Raw genomic sequence first — 24,355 nt, forward strand, 5'->3', positions numbered from 1 at the left:
TCACGCAAGATGAGTAGAGCTTTTAACTGGCAGTGAGGGGTCATTATGAGGAAATCTCTTTTCACTGGTACTTAAGTGGATTACTGAGAAGATTTAGAGCAGAAAGCAACAGGAAGTGAATGAAAGAAAAAAATTTGAATGAAAAAATGTGGTGGTTTACTTTGTTGTCTTTCTGGAAACCTCCCATGTCTGGCCTACATAGGGACTGACACTGTGGAGTGTTGTTTCTCTCGTGAGGGGCAAAGCCAACAAACACTAGAAAAAGAAAGTTAGAATTTAAGGCACACAGGTACATTTGGAGTGAAATGTATTCACAAAGGTATATTAATCTTAGTAATTCTACCTATTGTGCTGGAAAGTTTTAAGTTGAGATATGGAAGAGGAAAAGGCTGAGGGATATTCACATTGTATGATTTCTATGGCATTAGAAGTAATGCTTGGATTTCAATACACTTGTCAGTTTACATATTCCGACTGAGGAGTGGGTGAGTACATAATGTATTGTCTACCATCTGGACCTTTCAAGTCAATATTAGGATTCAATTTAGAAATGATTAGATTTGGTTTTCCTGTTTTTCTTAAACAGCTAACTTATATGCAGCTGCAGTCATCTCTTATATTATATTATATATTATTGTATATCTTCCTTTTTTTTGTGCCTGTATATATTATTTGTTTTATAGCAGAAGCTATAGGTATCAAATTCATTCCGTTGTTTCAACATTTACACACAAGCGCACAGTATGTAATGTCTTCAGAGTAAGAATGTAAAAGTAATTAATTAAACCTGGTGCAAACACAGTGGTAGTTTACAGACAAAAATAAATTAGATGTGCTTGTCTGAAAGAAACTCATTTAGATGGAGAGACGTGCAGACAAACTTACACAGAACCTGGTAACGCATGCTTGCAAGTTTGGGAATTGCCTTTGCGGCAAAAAGGTGCACTAAGTGCTTATAGCAAATGTTACCTTGCTAACATGGTCATTTGAGATGTGACCCATATAGTGCAGCTTCAGTGAGCTGCAAACATGGCTGTAGACTGGTTTCCTTTGCAGTCATAAAATCAGTAAATACATTTAATGGTAGCTCCTCCAAGCCACTATAGCAGTAACACCCCCTGCACACCACCATCACACTCCTACCACACAAATTCAAGAAATACATTGATGGTCTTGCTCTTCATCAGTGAGCAACCATTCTGTGTAGACCTGCAGCTAACGCAAAAGGAAGACCACCAACTGTATGTACTGTATGTGTGTACTGTGTACAACCGGTTGTTCTCAAGGAGGAGCCCTAATGTTAACATATAGCAAACAATGATATGCATTGATGAGCAGCCTGTAACTTGCCTGGTAATTTTCTATTCACAAGCTTGCCTCACTGGCTCTTCTCTGGTGCCTCTGCCTCTGTTTTCCAGGTCGAAAGACAGTCTCTTGCTAAGAAAGTGCTAATTAAGGCTGTGTGCTCTTCTGTGTTTACAGTGTTCACTAGAAAAGGAGATGTGCTAAGATAATAGTACGTTGTAGAAGATGCTGCTTGTTTTCAATAGTTTATAGTAAAAACTGATTAGCACACCCCTATTCAAGTGCTTGCTTCCCCACAGACCTTTTTAGCACAGCAATCTGTTAAACCTCTTAATCTGTGATTAAAACAAACAGTGATATATTCTTAGGCTGTATTTTGAGTCAGTAAAACTGTGCAATGGTTATTATCTTATATGCATGGTGTCATCTCATATCAAAAGAGAGCAGTCTGGACTGAGCACAACTACAACAACATCCTATCTAGGTTAGACACAAAGCCAGGGAAGAAGCTATTACGTTGTTTTCAATAATAAATGGCCAGTATGACTGAGGTTGAGCATGGTGCAATGAGTGGTGAAATTCTTGCCATGCCTATTACCCTCATGACACTCGAGGGAATAGCTAATGGCAACATACTGCAAGCATCAGGGCTGAGGTGGAATAAAGGAGTGAGGGGCCGTAATTTATATCTTGACGTGGGAAACTGGTGTTGAGTCTTAGCTCAGACTCAGCTTAGTGCACATTTACCTTGTTAATGTTAGAATATAGAGTCAATTAAGAGAATCATGAAGATGATATCTTATATTGTAATATATTAGCAACATTGTTTCCTTGTCATTTAGCCTGATTTAGTGATTAATAAAGGATTGATGGACTGTACAGTGCTGATGCTGACTGAAGGATTAGAGAGGTGCTGGCCTGGAGCTGCTGGCTGGATGGAAGAAAACAAAGAAATCTCCAGAGACATTCTGACCTCCTTTTTCTGTTCCTGTGAAGTACAGGGGGAGGTGATGGAAAGAGTGATGGATGGATATAAAGAACAGGGTTTCCCACTGCTCACCCAGTATGGAGCCACACTGGATCTCATTCATTTGAAATGACTGTTCTCTTTCTAGGTCACTTAAAGGCCTATCTGCTGTACCACCGTCGCTGTGGGAATGAAGGAGCTTTAGGACACTTGTGAAATTTGCCGTTTTAAAAATGATTTTCATAATTAATACTTTTGGATGAAAAGTTAATTTGACAAGTAAACTGTATAATTAATTGTTCTGTAGCACTCAATCTACTTGCTGCAATTGATTCCCTGCACTGGAAATTCCTGTGGTGACCTATTAACCAGGTTCAGAAATTTCCTTTAAAGTGACTTTAAGTGACATTTAGTTAAAAATAACAGGAATACTTTACTAGAATACACGTCTGATTGTTGTGTAATTAAGAATTGTGTAACAGTTTGTATATTTGTGACGTCTCAGCTGCCCATTGATGAGCACCATTACAGCTGATTCATCTCTCCACATCCTGGATTCTGTGATGCTGATCCCTCTCCTGTCTGTACACTGTGAATGTTATGGTCGTTATGTGCTTTGTATGGCAAGTGGTTGACTGTGCTGTCACTTTGAAAGACGATAATATAACACTGATCATAAAGAATAACAATGTTTGTCATACTATATATTGTTGTGTCTGCCAATGTGTGTGCTCCTGTGTTTCATGGCTGTGTGTATAAAAGTGCACATCCCTTCCTCAACTGAAGCCTTCATTTAAATGTTGGGTTGGACATTTGGTCCTCACAGTGAAGACACCAGCCAGCACCATAGTTCACTTTAGAGAACGCAGTGTTTGCATGAAGCTACTGCAGTACAACTGCTGCCAAGAGACTCCACATGTGGAAAGTCACAAACCAAACCTGAAAATTGTAACAGAAAGTAAAGCAACAAAGAAAATGTTCCAAACTATTCTGGTTTCAGCAGTAAGAGTGACGATGGGGTCGTTGTGATGGACGTTTTCTGAAGGCTGGTGAAAGGAGAACTCGGGAAGCAGCTTATGTCTTACGCAGAAGAGTTCAATGAAGACTTGATGCATCAAGGAGACTAGAAGGTGGAACAATATACAAACGTTTGCTAGTAACATGAGCAATTGTCACCCCCAAGTCTGGAGATGCCCCACAGCATCCCAACATAACTCCTTCCCTCCCCACCTCGCAATCACCCATTCCATCAACACGCCGAAAAGGCTAGAATTGCTCTCACTCTCTACGTTACATCTCATCTCATAGTAAAACCTAAAGCATGCATACCTAAATCACTTTGTGCCCCTGAGCATAGACATTACAATTAGCCACTAATGCCCTTTTAATCTATGACCTGACCTTTGGTATTGCTGGAAGAGAAGGGAGTATGTATGCACTGAGTCAGGCTCTTTTCTCCTAATGGTGCTGAATAGATATAATGTGGGAGGATGGGCAAAAAGTGAAATACTCTGAGGTCACACAAGCAGTCAAGCACAGAGCATCCCTCTGCTTTCAAATACAGTATGTCCAGAGCATCGCCAGGTTCTTCATTTAGTTTGTAGCGTTCCTCTCCTTACATGGTATTGTTGTCAAGTCAGCCACGCTTTCAACTGTTTTATTTTAGACATTTTCTTGTTGTGTCAACTCGAGTTTGAGGTAGCTATAGCAAACAGTAGGCTAACATGCTGCCAGAGCCATGTAGAGAGTATGTGGACAGCAGAGTTAAGTGTAATGTTAACAAGGCATGTGGTGATGTTCATAACATTTGTAAGCAGGACAACTGTTCCAGTACAGAACTCAGGTACTGAAATAAGACATCTGTGTTGGCCTGTGATTATTTGTGCATATACAGTATGTATACATGCTATCTTAAAACATTGTCAGGTCTTAATCTGTGTTACAATAATGAACAAAGACAATTTAACTAATGAAAAGTAATACTTTTCCTGTTTACATAAAATATATGATTCAAACCTTCACAGTGTAGGTTGCAAAAGTATGTAAACCTATTGGTTGATGCCATCAACAAAATCTAACCAGTCCGGTCAGTGAAACCAGACTGAAGGTGTGCGATACTTTATAAAAACTAAAACATTTTGAGTTTGACGTCCACAAGAAACACCTGCTGGTGTGAAACACGCCTCGCAAAGGAGAGCACTCAGAGAGATCAAGAATTGTTGAATCCCCAAGTTTATCAGTGGATCTCACAGGAAAATGCAGGAAGATGTCAGGATGTCTTAACAAGCTGAACATCAGTGGAAGCTCAGCGATGCATGTGAACATCAGAGTGAATTTATACAGAATGACTTTAAAAAAAAGCTCAACATAGTCCAGACTTAACTCAACAGAGATCAACATCCTGAGAACATGTTTGGGCTGAGGCAGCTCTGCAGGAGGAATGGTCTGAATGACCACTTCATAACAGTGAACTGTGCCTGAAATTTAATTAATGAACAGAGCACACCCCAGCATCCCAGCACAAGATATAACAGCAGCAATACAACAAGTTATTTTTCACTTGACTTCACCTGTTTCCTGATGGTACTTCCAATGTACCACAGATGCAGATGCCAGTACCAAATAGAGTAGAAGATAATATCTGTTGACAGAAATAAAAAGGTTTGACAAAAATCCTGTACATTGATTTTACATTGATCGTTTCATTGAGGTGACAACATTTTTTTGGAGCTGTGAACTAACTGACATGATTATTCTTTGATTAAATAAATTAATCACAGTTTGCACCGCATTAAAACCTATGGGCTGAACATGACTCATTACACCACCTTGTGTTTCACACAGTCTCGCCAATTTTTACGCAAAGTCAACTATTTAGCTTGTCTCTACTTAATGACATTTATATATATTTTAAATGATTAACACCCTCTAAACAAAGAAGGGTGGCACCCACACACCAGCAGCTGCTCATGAAGGGGTATCAATGCTGACCCACCAAACCATCTATCATTCAGAGACGTCCCCCATCCTGCCCCTCGGTTGTCTCACACACACAAACCTTTTGGACCGCTGGATGAGACAGCCACATACCAGCAGTTTGAAGGGCTCAGTATGACGGGGGTCTGGGCCGTCAGGAAACTCTCTCAAAAAAATTTCTCTCACACGTGTGCAGCTACTAGAGTCCTGGACAACCTGGATAACTTAGCTATAAGCAAGCTAATTGATATGTTCTATGAGTGTGTTGGGGGAGAAAAAGATGGGGAAGGGTAAGTGTGCATTTTAGCCACACCTCCGTACACTGCACTCTCAAGGCATTTCCTGAATTTCCAGGGAGAGACACTTCTGCCAAAGCTTAGGGGTGAAGTTACTTTAATGCAAACTTGCGATTAAAAAGTTTCTTCCTTCAAACATTTAAAGTTCAGTGGGAAGCAGGATGCAGCATCTGATCTCATTTAGTGGCACTTTATACTCATCAGATTAACTTCAGCCAGACTCATTTACACATGTAGTGTTGTCAAGTTAAAACATTGTGGTGAAGCCACAGATTTTGAGTCCCTGACAGGAATTGCAACAAGGTTAATAACATTTTCAGTCAACTGGCTGACATGAACGAACCTGAAGGCAACATACATTTCTGAAACCCACACATGGTGAGGGTGATGAGATGTTATTCTTCCAGCACAGCAGACGTATGCTGCAAACACTAAACATGTCACAATTCAGAAAGAGGACCTGCATGATGGGATCATTCTCCTCACATCAAACTGCCAACAGCTCCTGTTTGATCACCACCTGTCTGGAATCACAAGCTATTTCTAGTCTGCACATGGTCTCAACCACAAATAGCGATGTAGAAGAAATTATGTTTTGACTGTTACATCAACCCTCAGTGAGGAATCTATTGGATTTAAGACCAGAGAGAAGAGATGATGCCATGAACCACGTCTGTGTGAGCAGAGAAACAGAGGGAAAAAAGGCTTTCTCTTGATGATCTATTGTTCTGATGTAAGTAAGAGAGAAAGAGAGGAGAGGGAGCCTGTGGGGAAGAGAAACATTACTTCATCTGCAAACTGTCTTTGATCCTCCAGCAAATTGTCTTGAAACAAAGTCAGGATTGTCTTGCCTTCGTTACGGAAAACTTTGCTCTCGCTAGTTTGTTCTTCTCTGATGACCCATCTCTCTTTCAGGGGCAAACACACACACACACTATATGGAGGCTCAGGACTCCATTTTAACGATCTAAGCTAATAGAACAAGTGCATGAAAGGTGTGGAAAAAAGGTCACTGCATGAGGGGTATGGTGTAAACTGGTTGTACTTCGTCTCTATATTTATCATGGCTGTGCCTTTAAAAAAACCACATGTACCTTGCACCTCGGTGGATTGATAATATAATGGCAGAAATGTCAGGTAATAGGAGAGAATACTCTTCTGCAGAGGAATATGGATCAGCTTGTGTAGATTATAGTGAAATTGCACACAGACCATCTTTTTGTGTAACAAGCAGAATACACACTGATTGTGTGCCTACCTATGAATGTGCTTATTACTATAATGTGTTCTTAAAATACTAATGAAACACTGCCTCCTTGATGTCAGACCAGGTTTAAGAGCACTGGCTCAAGATATCAAAAAATGTGCCTGATAACACCTCCTTTTAGGGCCAATATTAAACAATGTGGGCACTGGACAGGAAAATGACCACTGCATTGGTTTGAAACTACAAAAGACACGTGCATCTCCTTTTGTCCTGGATGCTCTGTGATGATCTGAAACACACGGCTGGTAAAGGATCATCTGAGCTATCGTCTGCTTAACCCACTGCACAGCTCCACCTTAACCCTGATAAGAACAGTAAGGAAGAAATGGTTAGTTTGGTTTAGACTTTGATTAACTTTTGATATGTCCCCATCAGCACAGATTCTACTATATGTTGTTGATCAATGAAAAGCCCTCCCTTACTGTTTTTAGCTTCGATCTTAATAAAATGTCCTTCCAGGAGCAACAAGGATACAGCAATAATAACAAGGTGTATTCAGTATTCAAGTGCCACCCAGTCAATCATTTATTGAGCCTAAATGAGAAATGGTGATCACTTGCAGGGTAAAAGGCACTATATAGAGCCTCAGCTGGTGAGACTCCTGACAAGAACTCTCAAGAACCCTTCAAGATCCCTCCCTTCTGCCAGAGAGGAGCCTGCTAGTAGAAATGGATCCATTTTCTTTGCCAGTGTCTCCTCACAGCGAGGGGGTGACAGGGAGAAGGTGGGTGGCGTGCTTTGGCATCTCTAGCTAATTATCCATTTGGACAAAGTTCAAATACCCCACTGTGGAAATTATGTTCATTGTTTATGCATTCGATGTGCCAAAAAGTTTTCTCACAGAGGCGGAAGGCCGGGAGAGGAAGGAATAATCCGAGGCCCTGACTCTCAGTGGCGGACAAGTGCTTAGCACAAGACTGTATAGTGTACTACAAATGATGTCTGTAGACTCTAAAGCTCACTCTGTTGTCAACAAATGAATCTCATTTTGATATTTTAGTTTTGTTGTTTTAGGATCTATACAACTTTGCAAAAACAGCATGCCGTCCTCCTCAGAAGAGAGAAGCCCTGTAGACAGACGATAATAATAATAATAATAATATGTTTCTGTTCAACCAATGAGGAGCATTAAAGCTGCTCTGACTGATGGTTTTACAATAACAATGTATGAGTCAATGTAGTGTCATAAAACTCAATTTGAGCACATACACTAGGTAATCTCCAATTTTCTGGAAGGGTTGTATGTGAGAACGCAGATGTGAGAGGCATTCTCTGGAGGACATTCTAGAGAGTTTCTCTAGCCAGTAACCTCGTAAAATCTCTGGATAAAAACTGAATGAGCCCATGTGGTAATACAGCAGGAGATCCTCTGCAGGATCCACCGTGGGCGAGGGGATGTGTTGATGATGTTTCTAACACACGACAGAACCAAAATGAAAGAAAACCTGAAGGATTACTAATGTTTCAGGATGAAAAAAACGATGCCATAAAGAGAACTGAAAACAGACATCATGTTGCCAGCTTGATATTGTCACTCTCAGGCCTTCTCGTGACTCAAGCAGATATATGGGGGCTCTGATTATACACAACAAAAGGTTAAATGCAAATTTAATATTCAATCCCCCTTTCAGCACCATGGATAGTGCCACTTGGCTACGCGTACCAGAATGCAGCAGCACGTTGTGCTCTGCTCTCACACTGCAGTCATTCACTTAGATATACAGCATTTCAAACACAGGTATTTTATATTTTTAGGTTCATGGGTGAAATATTAATCACAAGAAAAATATGTCCCCAGTAGAGATAACAATTATTCATCAAACACAGGAATATCAGAGGATGGAAATTACACACATTCCCCTCTGGCAAATCACACCCCGGATTAGTTTCATCTAAGCCATCAGCCTCTCACCTGTCTACTGACACACAGTGTGATCTACTTGCCAGAATGGACATGGATCAGAGTTCCTCGTTTCACATGTGAGCTACACAGTATTCATGTATTACTGTCATTTTGTCCTTTGATGGGGTGAAATGTCATGTAATACATGACCTAGCTGTTGCCTTCGATTGCAGCACCAGAGGTAACACTGAAATTACAGATAATAGAGACGTGTGGTGTTTTCTTCATATATGATCCACTGAGCTGCTGCAGCAATTATCTGATCCTTGATTGGTTCAGAAATGTTCTGTGTAAGCAGAGTGAGAGTCATCCATATGATGGTGTTAGGATTACTGTAAGTGCAGAGGTCTTTCTTCTGCTGGTGATGTTACCAAACAGCTCAGATGCTTTATCATCCTGTCTAAACCATTTTACACACACCCATGAAAACCCATGTATTTGTTTAAAAAGTGGCTAATTTGTAGATATATATATATATATATATATATATATATATATATATATATATATATATATATATATATATATATATATATATATATTTAAGCTGACACACTACTTGTGGACATTTTAAGGAATTGAAACAGCTGACTACATCCACACTAACATATTTTAGTGTTAAAACAAAACATGTTTTTCTATGTTTATGTTCAGTGTCCACACTACTCAAGCCTCTAATGCTGTGTTCACATCAAACAAGAAGTTAATTGAGTTTAGCCGCTGGATCGTTGTGTTTACTTGAGGTCTTGTGTGAGCAACGCGTGTCCAGTGAGTAGACATAACCCGGGAATCTGTTGTGCAGTTAAATTCTGTATTTTATAAAGCTACAGCACACACGTGAACATGTGTTTTAACATGGATGGAGGTTATTTCTGCTATAGAGATAAAGCCCTCATCTGGACAGGGATCAGTGTGTATCAGTGTGAAGTGAACGTTGCCTTGCTGCCATGGCACCCTCTCATTTTATTCAAATGAGTAAGTGTCAGACTGTTCTCATAATAAAGTCAGTGTTTGTTCTGCTTTAGAAATGTTGTCCAGGGTTGTTTGAGTTGTTGTTCAGCTGTGATGTGTGGAGAGAGGTGGGGCTGAGGGTCTTTAAGTTTCTCCTACAGTACAACACTTGTATTCTTTTCCTTAAGGTTGTCCTCCTCTCACCTCCGAAGTTTTTCAATTCACTTTTTTCTCTCTTGCTTCCTGTGTTTCATTATTCATGTGCAAGTACATCATTAAAAAGTAAAACGAGTCCCAACACCGCACACCACAGTTGTGTGTCACTAGTACATTTGTGCTATATTGCATTAAGCATTACCACATCTACTGAAGATTTGTTACAGAGCTGTGAACAGAAAGCATAAAAAATAAGGTTTGACTGATGATATATCCAAGGTCTTCTAATTGCAGGGAGAGGGTGCCGTTTAATTAAGAGGGTTAACACTAGCGGTCAGTGATGCACTGTAGAAAACACTTGAGGAGACTGGGGGAACCCGACGCCGTATATTTCATCTGGATCTTAATTTTCTCCGAGCTAAGAGCCTCTCGCTATGTGGAATGTAATTAAAGGAAATCCAGGTTGCTGCTCTGCACACATGTGAGGCTGCAAGAGGAAGAACAAGGACAAAGCAGCAAATAAGAATACCTGCCGCCAAAGACCATCCCAGACATTTGTGTCAGGCTATTGTCACAGTGTATCACTGTCAGTGAAATGACTTTGTGATTGGTTTCAGTCCAGTGGTGTGTGATTTAACTTTTATCCACTGTGTAAATCACATGAAAGGATACATTTATTCAGCCGGTCAGGGTCTGTCTGTGCTGAGCAATGAGAACGGAAATGAAAAAATATATAATTAAAACAATTCGACATTTTATCATTTATTTCTGACATGCCAAAGTCATCCAATGACCGTTATGAAGACCGAGCTTGTGTTGGGTTGTGGTTAGTACTGTCACCTTCTTCCTCCGCTGATTTAACTCGGACCCTACAGCTCATACATCTCAATAAAACGCTGCGACAGCTTGTTCCTGCTGTAAATTGATGTTTGCTTGGATTTAATTTAGTTCGGGAACGTGACTCCGTCCTCTGGGGAAGATTTAATTATGTATGTATGAAATAAGCAGGTAGGCACAGTGACCTGTGAATGGGCTCTGAGTTATTAAAACATATGTTGAGTCTCAGGATCTCTGTGGGGCTGAGGAGGAATGCCTTCACAAACAGTGAGGAGGAAGGCACTGAGATGGGAGTCTGATAAATTCTCTTATCTGATGGCAGTGATTGCTGCTCAAGGCATTGTGGGATATAGTTATGTAGGATATAAAGGATAGTAGCAAGGGAGAGGTTGAACATGCCTTTATGCAAATAAAGGTAACATTTTCATGTGTGAATCCTTTCTGTTGTTTCATGTGCACCTGCATGAAATCCAGATAGATTCAATTCAGCTTCACATGTAAACCACATACACTGCATGTGTCTTACTTGCAAATCAGTGTTGGCCTTGCTCCAGTGCAGAAGGTGGTGGTAATGCACCTGGAGCTGTTTGGCCTGCTAACAGTTCTCCATATCCAGACACACAAAAATATGACTTGCATGAATGGAAGAGTGAGCCAAACACAGCTTGTTCAGCTTGTTTAGGTATCAGATGCAACAACGTGTTGCTCCTTCAGACCAAATGTTCGTCCCTCTCTTATGATCTATTTTTATGCAATTTTAATTTTTTTAATGATAATACGATGTATTACATACAACTCTGGAAAGATTTGATGACTTTTTTGACATTATATTCGACTCATACATTATTATAAAGCCATCAGTCGGAGCAGCTTTAATGCTCCTCCTTGGTTGAACAGAAAACATATTGTTATTATTATTATTGTTATTATTATAGTATGATGAATATTATTTTATTTTCAAAACCAACTTGATCAGAGAGTGAAAAGATGAACAGAGATGCTGGTCCTCATGAATCTAAACATCAAAGATGTGATGGTCATTAGATTCTGCTTCCTTGCTTCAGAGGGATGGTTTCTCATGGCTGTTTTAATTTCTGATCTGAAGGCTGAGGCCGTACTCTGCTGCCACACAAGAGACAGGAGTTACAAATATGAATTCAGCCAGAGATTTGACGTGTTGAAGGAAACTAAGTGACCAGAAACCTGCACTCTGTCTGTACCAGGGGCACAGCTGCACCCCTCTGTGACACAGACACCCTCCATGGTCAATATGTATCTGATGATCAACATGCTGTGCGTGAACTACTTAATGTTACGGTCAATCAACATCTTATTCTTGTAGTTTATGCAAAACAAGAGTAAGTAAATGTTATCGTTGCTATTATTATTGTTATTATCAGACAGACAGCTGACGTTTACTTGGCTCTGTTTGTGTCCTGCACTCATCTGGGATCTATTGTCAATCAAAACACAAAACCTTTCAGATGTGTGATAGAGAAACTGCTGCACACAGATGCACCGTGTGAATGGTTGAATGGCCAAACTGTTCTGTTAAGAGCAGTGGTCATCAGGGCTAGATTAGTGGAATATAAACACAGACCATTCACATTTACAGGCAGTGTACGAATGGCTGCTGATTGGTTCCTGGACAAAACAGGCTGGGGAATGTGTGGGTTGCGTGGTGTGGTCTACCAGGGGTTGCCCAGCTATCTTCTTACCTGAGGCCTCCTTCCAGGTTAATCCAGCCCTGCCTGTGAAGCTATTCTTCAGATCGGTGAAGAAGTTTTCACTTGTACTTTTGGAGCAGAAGGAAAAGAAGCTACAAATTGTGATGGAGACATGTGAAACCTGGAAGCAGATGTACAGGAGATCTGTCAAGGTTCACCGTCACGCTGAACTGCCCCCAAGGCTTTAATTCACCCATGATGTTGCTCCATCACAGAGTGCAGAGCCGTCAAAGGGCTTAGCAGCAGCTACAGCCTCAGCATCAAAACTCCTTTCCATGACAACACATCAAAATAAATGTAACTCAGACAGACAGGGGAGCAAGGACATCAGTTCAGATCAAAACACAAACACAGACGTCCTGCTCTGTTGAAACTCATCACACATCAAAGACAAAGCTACATGCTTGAATGCTGCTCTCAGTCGGTAATCACAAACTTTAAAAGAGTTGGGAATCATCAGCCTCATGTCAGATGAACAGAGCTCATGCTAAACACTGGGTGATTGTGATGGCATGGAGCGAAGTGAAGGATCAGTGTGAGGCTCTGATAACAGTCAACCGTGATAGGGACTCATCAGAGAGCTGGTCTCCAGCCAGTTTGTGGATCAGCGGCACACTGAATGGGCATGAATATATCAAACACCCATCTACATATGGCTTTTAAATATTTAATGAGTGGGACAGCCAATAGAGCGAGATGTACATCTGAGAGGCAAAGCCCTCATTAAGCACAAAGGTTGATAAAGTGGGCCTATCACCTTACACACCGCTCAGCATTGATTCTTTGTCTAACCTGCCATGTACAATACTGTGAGAGGTTATTGGTTTAACTTAACTTTAACTGAGATCAATCAATCAAATTTAATCAAATTTGAATTGTATAGCCCACATTCACAAATCACAATTTGTCTCATAGGGCTTTAACAAGGTGCGACATCCTCTGCCCTTAACCCTCAACAATGTAGAAACCTCAGAGAGAGCCACGTGTGAGAGATCCCTCTCCCAGGATGGACAGAATTGGAAAAAAAATTACTATATTTAAGACACTGATTAGAAGAAATAGATTTTAACATAATAGAAAGGTGTGTTAATGTTAGTATTTATGTAAGTATTTATATAATTCTCAGCTGATATAGTCATCTTCATTGGTGCCCATTAAAAACCACCCCAACACAATACAGACGTAATAGGGTTTGTTGCTGTATGGAAATATCTTTCACTTTCATGATGCCATTCACAGTGACTGTTGATCATATGTCAAATGTCACAGCAGCCATTGTGGTGGCACTTCACCACAGCACAGGAGGTGATTCAGCTGAGGTCGGTACGTGGATTATTGCCACTGTAAACAATTTTTCACCCCACAAGCACTAAAGCCTCCTAAATAAGGGTGCATAGATGACTTGATGCTTGAGGTGGGTTTCCCTTCTAATCCTGTCCTCCACGTGCTAAATGCCACAGGGCTCCTTCCCTCTCCCCACCCAGCATCTGAAAATAGATCCTCACCATGGCTCTGATGTCATCTTAAGCACAGGAGAATATTGCAGCTTGTAGGAAAACAGTTCACCTCGCCGAATCTTTGAGCAGTGCAGAGTATGAAGTGCACTTCATGCTTTCAGTTGCCTTGGAAACCTGCCTGTCATCAAGAGGATCAAGCTTTTTTTAAATGTCTTTCTCTGTCTGTTTTGTGTGTGTGCGTGTGTGTGTGTGTATGTGTGTGTGTGTGTGTGTGTGTGTGTGTGTGTGTGTGTGTGTGTGTGTGTGTGTGTGTGTGTGTGTGTGTGTGTGTGTGTGCATGTGTGCTTTGGACATAAAACTCATATAGTGTTCTGCCAAGGGTATCCTCCTCATGTTCCTCAGATATTACCATTGTTTAAACTGTCAGACATCAACTCTGTGTCCTAAAAATGTAATTTTCTATGTAATAAAATTACAGCAGCACACACACGTAGGAAGCTCAAATGCAACAAGGTTAAATGTTTGATTAAAACAGTAATGATACTATCTGTTGTTCATTTACTTGGTGCAACTGACAAGTCTCAAAATAATTAATTTGCTGCCAAATTACCTGAAGCGACTAGTGACTGAAGCAAATTGAGTTGTGTTCATGTCAGGATTGGCTTGGTTGAGGTTAAGGAAAGATCCTGGTTTCAGTGTAAGATTTAGGTGAAAGTGACCTATTGGCAGAAATTGAACATAAATCCTAGCGATGCAGTGAATAGTGTGTTTTATCTAAATTGTACAAATTGTTGTTTTTTTTACCCTAGAATGGGCTCTTTATATAAATACTTTATTTCCACATCAGGAGAGGGTCCTCTCTATGGAGGCTGCCATGTTTTTTTACGGTGGCCCAACACCTTCTGAGTTTTTAGAGAACTGACGGCTGTCACAGGTTCTCTTTCCTGTTTGGAAGTGTTGGGTGATGTGAGGGATATTCAGCTGCAACATGTAACTTTACCAGTAGATGTCACTAAATTCTACACACTGAGCCTTTAAGAGATAAAGCACTTGTGACTCTACAATCATTCATAATCAAAATCAAGTGTGATCCTCATATTAGTCTTTGTTATATTCCAAAGACTTACACTTTTAAAGTGCAGGTAATCAGGTAGTGCTATCAATGTTCCGTTTTCTCAAATGGCAACAATTGATAACCTGGTTTACTTTAGTACTTTTAGTAGTCCCGGTAACAAAGGCTTTACATTTGTCTTGATTCGTAAACTCAAACTCATGTCATGCAGCTCAGAGAGAGATCGTATTATTTAAATGTTGACAAGTGGCTGAGAAGTCTCACCCTTTGTGTGACAGTGTTCCTTTTAAATTTGGTATTTTACTGTGCCAACATTCAGCTAATCCAACTCATGCATGTCTCGGTCCATCAGATGTTCTCTGGGTTTGATGTGATCTCTATACTTTCACTGTGTATATCTGGCTGTTTACTCAGCGAGTGTGACTTCCATGCAGGTTGGAGTCCTCTGTAATGAGACACACTTCGCTTCATGCTAACACCACCCACTCCGCTCTCCCTGTCCCTCTCACTGACAAGCTGTCTGGTTCAGGGAATGCTCCTGCGGGCTTCAACAAAGATAAATGATAATACAGGAGTAGCATCTCAATCGAAAGGTTTCAGACTGGGAAGAGGATTTATAGGTGGCTCATCCCGAAACGCGTTATGACTATGTAGAGGAGTTTTTTACTGTTGAGGTTATTTATGTTTTTCACTTTAAAGGGGGTTTCCAGCAGTCAGCTATATTAGTAGCCAGAACATGTCAAGTACGACAGAGCATTTAATTCCAATTTGTTCTTCATTTACACCCAAATAAACAAAACAAAAACTCTGTTCATTTTCTGCTTGTCTTCAGTGAAATTATATCTCAAAATCAACCTCCAAACACACAAACACAACAAATTGCACATGTTGCTGCTCAGCCCATCACTGTGGCTGTCTAATTATAGACCAAACATGTTGAAGCCCTCCAGGCTCTCCAAACACATAAAACGAGAGGCTTGGAGAAATAGTGGCCTCATCGTGTTTCACGCTGTCTCCATCAGGCAAACACACCACTCGCTCCTCTGCTCTCTCCAAGGGGAAGACAAGCTGCCATTTTGTCAGGCCACATGATGGTGACAGATTGATCAGAGGAAGGTGACACGTTCCTTAAATGGCAGTAGGTCATTTTCAGTGTTTAATATTTGCAGGATGGAGGATAGAGGAAGGCTATACTTACAAGTAGGAGCTTCCCAGTGCAACCACAGCTTCTCACTGCTGGCCAATGGGGAGCTCCCATGCATGAAGGGTAAAAGTCCTCGCTCAAGGACACCCGGTATCTACAGGAGCTGTGCATTTCCCAGCACTCCTGTAGGCAAAAGCCTCCTGGCCTCCTGATTGTGAGAGGAAGTAATGAGGTCGAGGTGTACCTTATTACTTTGAGCAAGCAGTGTCATCAGTGTCCATAATAATGTCCGCAGTGACTCCCAAATAGACATTTCACAGTGTTCACTAACAGGCTGAGCCATGCACAAGCTTACGAAACAGCCCGAGGAAATGATGCAATACTGAAGAGACCGTTGGACACCACCTCTCTTGCCATCAATGTGATTGGCATCACTAACATCTGCAGATGAAATTGATGAAAACTGATTCACAGGTTGGAGAAGCATGACAACACCACCTGCTGTATTATTCAGCCACCTAAAGTGAATAAACAAAAGTTTACGATACATTTAAGAACTTTGGATCAAACTGTTTTATCCACAGTTCACCCAAATAAGTAACTTTGAATTGTCCATCCATCAAAATGCAGCAGCCAGACTTTTAACCTAAGCACAAAAGCATTGTCGTATCTGGTTTATTTTAGCTTCGCTCCACTGTCTGGTTGTGAGTTTTAGAATTGATTTTAAGCTGTTGCTCTGAACTTTAAGGCACTGCATGGTTTGGCACCAACCTGCAATGCTGATCTTCTGAAAAAGAAGTCACCAGCCTGTAGCTTCAGATCTTCTTATGAGGTCTTGTTAGCTGCTGAGGACCGAGGGTGACAATACCTCAACCCTCTGGAATTGTTACTCAAGGAACTCTAGAAACATCACTGTCTGTTTTTAATCATCCTTAAAAACATACTTTTAATGAATGGATTTACATAATAGTCTTATCTGTTACTTCTATTTCTCATTTATTTCTCAATATTATTTTATCTAAATTCTTTTTTGACATAATGCTGTTTTAAGTTTCTTGCTGTCTTTAATATTATTTGAAACACTTTTAACTGCTGTTTTGTTGTGTCATATAAATACAGTCATTAATATTAATATAATGATTAGAATTGTTCTAGAATTGTCATTGTTATCATCATTAATATTACAATAATGGACCACCACTTTGCAACATAGCATTTGATTTGAGATCAATGATGCCACTGACAAATGGCTGCCTTGTTGTAGAGAGTAGAAGTAGTGGATGTACAGAAGCAGGGATGTGCACCTCTGAGAGGCAAGTGTGATAACATTGCTGACACATGTGCTGTAAACTTGGGAAACATGGCATGTGCACAGCTTTAAAATTCAAGTGTGTGGGCTATAAGGAAAATACAATTCAAGCTAAGGTCATGTAAGCTCTCCCTACACTCAGTCCTGACAAATTACAGCATAGCTACTTACAGACATACACTGAACCTCAGATATCTGAGAACACAAATGACCAGGTGAAAGCATCTGCACTTTTTCCAAATATCTGGATGAAAAACTGTGTCACACACGTAGACAACACAGACGAACATGTCAAGAGATGATGAGGTCAGACGCTGGTGTCAATGTGCTGTAAATGAAAACAAGTGATCTCCGCAGCCTCTGCCTGCTGCACCACCCCTGATTATTCTGTTGTCGTGAACACGCCTCTGAGCAGAGAACCTCCTGCTGACTTGTTCATGTTTGAAAGGAAACTCCAGAGAAAGACCCAAATGTGCAGACATCCCCTGACAGTTCAAAATTTGTCAGCTGTATGGAAGTAAACTGTGAAGTGGGGAGAGTGGAAAGATACATTAATGAAGCATTTGTGTATTAATTTCAACTATTGGCCACAGTCATTCAACTGTAGATGTAGATTTTAGATTTTTTTTCACAACCAGAGATTCAACAATGTCAGTTTAAGACCAGGCAATCATCAGGAGTGTTAACACAAACAGCACAAATGTACCTGTTGTTTCTGCATTTTGTGGATGACATCGGTGTGTTTAAGATTTTGTGTTGAGATCAGTTTTCCACTCAAGCCTTAGAGAGAACCCAGAGAGCTCCTCTGGAGTATGCTGTACTTACGAGAGCGTCCTCTCCAGCCTGCTTCCGGTCGAGCCGATGATCTCCCCCAACGTACAGAACATCTGACCCAGAAAGTCCTTTACAGAGGAGAAGAGTGAGTGAATACTACACAATACCGCTGAGTGGCACACATGCAGCTCCACATCACTACTGCCCATTACTACATCACAAAAGTACATCAATACTATGGAAAACTTAATGTGATATTTTCATTATTCACATGGCCCTTTAATGAGAAGTCTCTGTCTTCATTTACATTCTGGTTTTACAGATTTAACTGTCTCGACATGTCACACTGTCATACTAAACTATGCGAAGACACAACGAACAAGGAGAATCTTGTCCTGCATTCCCTCTCATTGACCTACACACTCCCTCACAGACTCACATGCTTACTTACATTTAACTAAAATACCAGATTATAAGCAGAAGAACTTGTAAATCAAGGCACGTTTCCACTGGCTATAGTTACGTGAACGTTAAGACCTGGACATATCGAGCTAAAAAGTTGGTTGAGCCACTTGCTTATGTGGGTGCCATTAAAGGTACAGTGTGTAGAATTTAGTGATATTTAGTGTTGAAGTTGCTTGTTGCAGCTGAACACCCCTCACCTCACCCTCTCCTTCCAAACATGAAAAAGAACCTGTGGTAGCTTCAGTTGTCATAAAAACTCAAAAGGTGTTTAGTTTGTTCAGTCTGCACTAATGTAAAAAACATGGCAGCCTCCATAGAGAGGGCCCCCTTAATGTAAATATAAAGTATTTAAATATAAAGGGCCTTTTCTGGGGTAAAGAAAACTGCAATGTGTACAATTTTCTACAAATTTCTGCCAATAGTTCCCTTTCACCTAAATCTTACTAACTGGACCTTTAAACCACTTCAGAAGATGAGGGTGCAACAACAAAGAGCGCCACTTAAATACCAAGCAACGGTGCGGAGACCTTCTTTAGAGCTCCACTTACATATGATGTTTCATGGTCCCAATATAATCTCAGAAGTGCAACAACAAGAGCAAAGTAGTCTTCTAGTGTGTACAGCAGCACAAAGTGCAAACATGCTGGGTGAGATGGAACATATAAACCTCTTAACTCCAAACCACAACACTTTCAGCCTGGTCTCAACACTCTGATCCAGCTGAGCCAATTGCAGGAAAGTATGATGAGAGGAGCTCAACAAATGGGGATGGCGAGGAAGTTTCTGGATGGTGCCAGAGCATCGCAACATGTTGTTCCATGAATCTGCAGCCAGATGCAGACGGAGTTGATTATTTAAATAATCATAGAAACAATTGTTTTGATCCCATGTTCTTAATGGTGACATTACAGCTTAAAATGCCACACCGCTTTTTTTTAAATGCATTTTAAGAATAAGTCATGTTCTTAGCTGTACATGTTTTCAAGACAATCTGACAGGATGTCATGACACACATGCAGCATTAATGAGCCCCAGTAATCTGATCTCTACATAAACATCGGTGTGACAGTGTCTGATCTGTGCAGTTAATTAGGGGGGATTTTTCTCTCCACAGTCAAAGTGTTTACTCATCGTAGGTTTCTCTATAATTCTTGACCTTACTATGTTAATATTGAGATAATGTCATGATTTGGGACTATACAAATCAAATTAATTACATTTTCAATCACTCAAGTCAGAGCTGCGCATATCAACATATCTGTTGTGCTGCCTTCAGACAATGTACTCATTAGAGTTTCCATGGAAAGTCACAATAAATCAAAAGCACAGGAGTGGTGATGCATACCCTTCACCTGCTCTTCATACTGCAATCAAAACCTTTGTATGTAGGAATATAATTTCAAAAGGGCATCATCAGGATGCCATTCACACCATGAGGAATGATATTAATCTAAATAAGCTGTAGATCATGTGTCTAATGTCTTTGGTTGCAAAAATGAATGTAATACTACCCTATGTGATGTAATTGTTTGACTGGCATTATATTGATCAATAATTTTTAAAAGTTTGTTTTGATACCCATTTATTTGGACAGTGTTGATTTCAATCACTTTATTTATTATTCAACTATCATTGCGTTATGTCTGCATATGTTTTGCCAAATATTCACTTCACTCGTTTACAAAATCATCAGAGCTACAGTTGAAAGTAAACTCACTCACTCCCTCACTCATTTAATTCATTTAAATTAAGTGACAGCGCATGAAAAACACAATGAAATCTGATAACGTGATAAAAAACATTTAGCGTTTCCCCAAATTGAATAAAGAACTTAATCGTAGGAGAAAAGAATGTATCTCTGTGGGATTTTAAACCTCAGTCGTAGTCTCTGGGATGAGATCTTCTCACAATCCAGCCCAGATGGTCTATTTTCTGTTCAACAGTGTGACTCCCTTCACTTTCAAATCACTTTCAAAGTCAGATCCTTTAAGCAGCCACAGAAAGAAAGAAACCCACTGAAAGGTCAACCAGCTGTTTGTTTCACATGGCGCTAACTCCTCAACCAAGAATATGTCCCTCAGTAAACAAGACAAAATTAAATAAAGGTACGTAAAGTGATGTCAGCCTACCTTCTGCTCATCCAGACAGGGAGGCAGGAAAGAAAAGCAAACATATGTCAGAGGAAAAGCTGGAAAGACACAATGAAAAAACTTCAAGTTGTTATTAAAATAACACTTTCATTATTCTTTCAGTGTAACAGAGATAAAGGATAATTAAGGCTGTGCAATATTCCACATTTAAAACAAGGATGGAATCACTGTCTTTGCTGCTTAAGTTGTTCTGAGCTGAGGTAAAATATTTTATCATGAAATATTACTTTTATCAATGATGTGTTTAAATTAAAACTAAAATCATCCTGTTGATTTTTGTTTCTTTACATTATAATTTCTAATGACTTAAATGGAGAGTTATCCTTCTCCAGACTTTATGAAGTCTGGAATTCAAGAGAGCAGTAAAAGATGAGTCAACTGAATCAAACATTATCATAATATTACTTTACAATATGGGCTTGTTTTTGTCTCCCTATGTAATATGTCCTGCTTCATTACCACATTTGCAATTTTCTGAAAGCATATATGACAATAAGATGGGAAATAATGTTCATATTTGAAAATCACACAAGCATTATTTAAAGGCAGGCCGAAAAAGGAATAATTTAAAATATGAATTAGGCAAACTAAATCAGGGCAAGGGAGCATCAATATATCTCTGGATGATAGCTAAGCAGAAATACTTACATTGTACATTAGATTATAGTCTGTATAACATAGGCTGAGTTAATTAATCTTGGCACAAAGATTTGTGAGGGTGTAAAGTAATTAACAGAACGCTAAATTCAATCATATTTCTACATTTTTATTCTGGTGTACTTTGAAGGTAATTTGCAGTTTGGTGACTAGATGGATGGTTGGTGCTCAGTGTGTTGAGCTTTCTGTGTTTGGGGTAAGAGAGCTACAACCCTACAATCCTCAATTTCACTGAAACCAAACGCATTTGTTTTCAGTGCTATCTGTTATTCCTATCGTGACAAGACTAATTATTTGAATTACAGTAAGTTATTTTTATGGCTTCTTGTCTGTTTCACGCCTCCATTCTGTGTCAATGACAACACTGCTTACGTGTTTTGAAAGGTTGGAGCTCCTGGTATCCACATTGTACCTGCAATCGAACAAAACACAGTAAACTTTAGAATACACACTTTTATCACCTTACATAGGGACACTATAGAAGACAGGAGGAACAGCCCTCAGGACTGTACTGAGACTATATGCAACATACACAATTTTAAATGTTAGACGTCAGGCAGAATTAAGGGATATGACTGACAAAGCTTCTGTATTAAAGAGTCTGTGTTGAAGTCTTCAGCTCAGGATGCAAAAACCAACATTCAGAAATCAGCACAATGTCATCATTGTCTAGAAGACTTTGAACAGCTGTTACACAATATCCCCGCAGTCACTGATGTTTAGGGTTTTCACACACCATGCAAAATTTTTTATATACAGTTGAAACAATAGTTTGTAAGAGAATGATTTGAAAGATTATTCATGCCCCCGGTTTGTCTGCTTTGTTCTCCCTCCTCTATTCTCTGTAACCACTGCCTTTTTCACAACATTTGTTTTTCTTCTTGTATCCTGCTCTTCCCCAGATCAGCAGGAGATTATTGGATCACCACCTTCTGTACATGAATTCATGGTTCCCAGAAGATAATTTCCTAATATCCTTGGTGAAACTTAATAGCTAACCCTTACTGTCAGTTCAGCACTTCATTTCAGGTCAAAAGGGATTGGTGTGATATTGTGTGGAGCCATTCATGGTCACTAGAGGGTAACGCCAACTACTTTGGGGATTTACTATGAGATACTGCGACATTTACTGGATGGATTGACAAAACTTTACACAGACATTCATGGTCCACAGAAGATCAATCCGTAGAGGATGAATCAATAGCATTGTGATCCCAGACTTAATGTCGTAAGTAGTCATTAGAAGCGTTTTAGTACAATTAGTGCTTTCATTAAATCCAATTATTACTAATTTCTTCATGCACTTTTAGTTTTACTCTTCTCTTTCTCATTCTATCTATTCTTTATTAAACTCTTTCAATTTCGTTATGCTTCTTTTACAATCTGTCATGATGCCTTATATATTTTATGTAAAGCACTTTGAATTATGTTGAAATTAAACGAATAAACTTGCCTTGTCTTGCTAATTAGCATATGTTTGCATGACAACCTTATTATTATTAATATTACTATTATTTCCAGCTCTACCCGTGACACAACAGCAAGATTTTCTTTCAAAGCTCTTGTTTGTGGCTCCTTTCAAAGGTAGCATGTCAAAAACAGGACAGAACATCAGACAGGTTCAGGGTTGCAGAAACTAAGCGCCTGTGGTTTCACTGCAGGATGAGAGGAGACACAAAATCAATAGATCTGGATGTTTGCAGGACTGGACACACACATTGTGGGAGTGAGTGGTCATTGTGAGAAATCCTCAGACACAGACCTCTACTCTACTGCTCGCAAACTGACATTTTATTGCTGTTGGAAAATCTTGATCTGTCTTTGACTTGGAATTACAACAAGCATGTTCACATGCTTTTCACGCTGTCTGCAACTGTCTGTATAGCACTGACCGATATGACACAAATGCAACACATCCACTTATCCAGGCAACAATTACATTTCTACCAAAATTGAAAAAAATATTATGTGGCATTTGTGACAGTGTTCCTCTACCAGACCCTCTTCTCCACCTGCTCTTTCTCTCCTGCTCTCAGCGTTTTCTCTCTTTTCTCTCTTCATTCTTCAGCCCTCAGTCTTGCAGAGCTGTGCTGACAGGTGAGGGTTATGCATGGTCAGAAGAGAGAGTGACACGACACTGAAGCATGAAGGGACTCACCAACACATCCTGCATAAGGAAAAGGTGGGGATGCTATAGTTTCAGAATTGATGCACCCCTCTTCTATGGTCATGCTGATTTAGAAGGCATAAAAGAGTTATTTTGGAAAATGAATATAACTACAGTACTCAGTAGAATCACTTCCATTTCCTGCTGGTTTCTGGGTCCATTCTTTTATAGAATCAGTGTTGGGTTATAGGGCCTTGAAGAGGAGGGTAAAAGCTGCAGACTAATAGAACTGAGAGGGAATGTAAGAGAGTCACCATCTAAATATACCACCAACTGTGGCACTGCAGTCTGCCTAAAAGTGCCAAAAGCAGTGCTCTCTGCTATTAAAAAGAGTCACTCCATGACTCCCTACACACACTTTCATTATACTGCAGCTCTATCGTCTATCCTTCAGCTCTATCCAACGAACCACCACTGGTCCACAATCTCTCTGCTCCTCGACTTCAGCTGAAATCTCTCCCACCCCCCACACTCACTTTCTAAGTCTCCTTCTAGAGCAACATCACATTGAGCCCTATGCGCCTGAGCTTGGGTGGGATCAAATGAAATTACCAGACAGCAGGATAAGCCTATGAGCAATGACAAAATGAGATTTGAGTGCGGAGGTGCAAACAGAGCTGCAAAAAAAAATCTAATGACCTTCATTTACATGGCAGGCGGCAGGGGAGCTGGGCTTTGTATCAGAAATGAGAGTGAACAATGAAAACAGTTTGTGTTTCGTCACCCTCATATTTCTTCATATCGCTCCATTCTTTCATTGCTTTGTATTTCTCTG

General features: G+C 40.0%; 1 protein-coding gene across 1 annotated transcript in view; it reads right to left on the reverse strand.

The window, feature by feature from the left end:
• LOC109629003 (copine-9-like) overlaps positions 1-24,355 on the reverse strand; it is a 142,102-nt gene that overhangs the window by 59,483 nt on the left and 58,264 nt on the right. The window contains exons 6-7 of the mRNA XM_069513655.1: positions 21,786-21,825; positions 18,193-18,272 (exon numbers count right to left, since the gene is read on the reverse strand). Coding sequence (XP_069369756.1) covers positions 18,193-18,272; positions 21,786-21,825 — 120 coding nt within the window. The remainder of the gene's footprint in view (positions 1-18,192; positions 18,273-21,785; positions 21,826-24,355) is intronic.

The sequence above is a fragment of the Paralichthys olivaceus genome, chromosome 2 (genome assembly GCF_024713975.1).
Source record: "Paralichthys olivaceus isolate ysfri-2021 chromosome 2, ASM2471397v2, whole genome shotgun sequence".
In the NCBI taxonomy this organism is placed as follows: Eukaryota; Metazoa; Chordata; class Actinopteri; order Pleuronectiformes; family Paralichthyidae; genus Paralichthys; species Paralichthys olivaceus.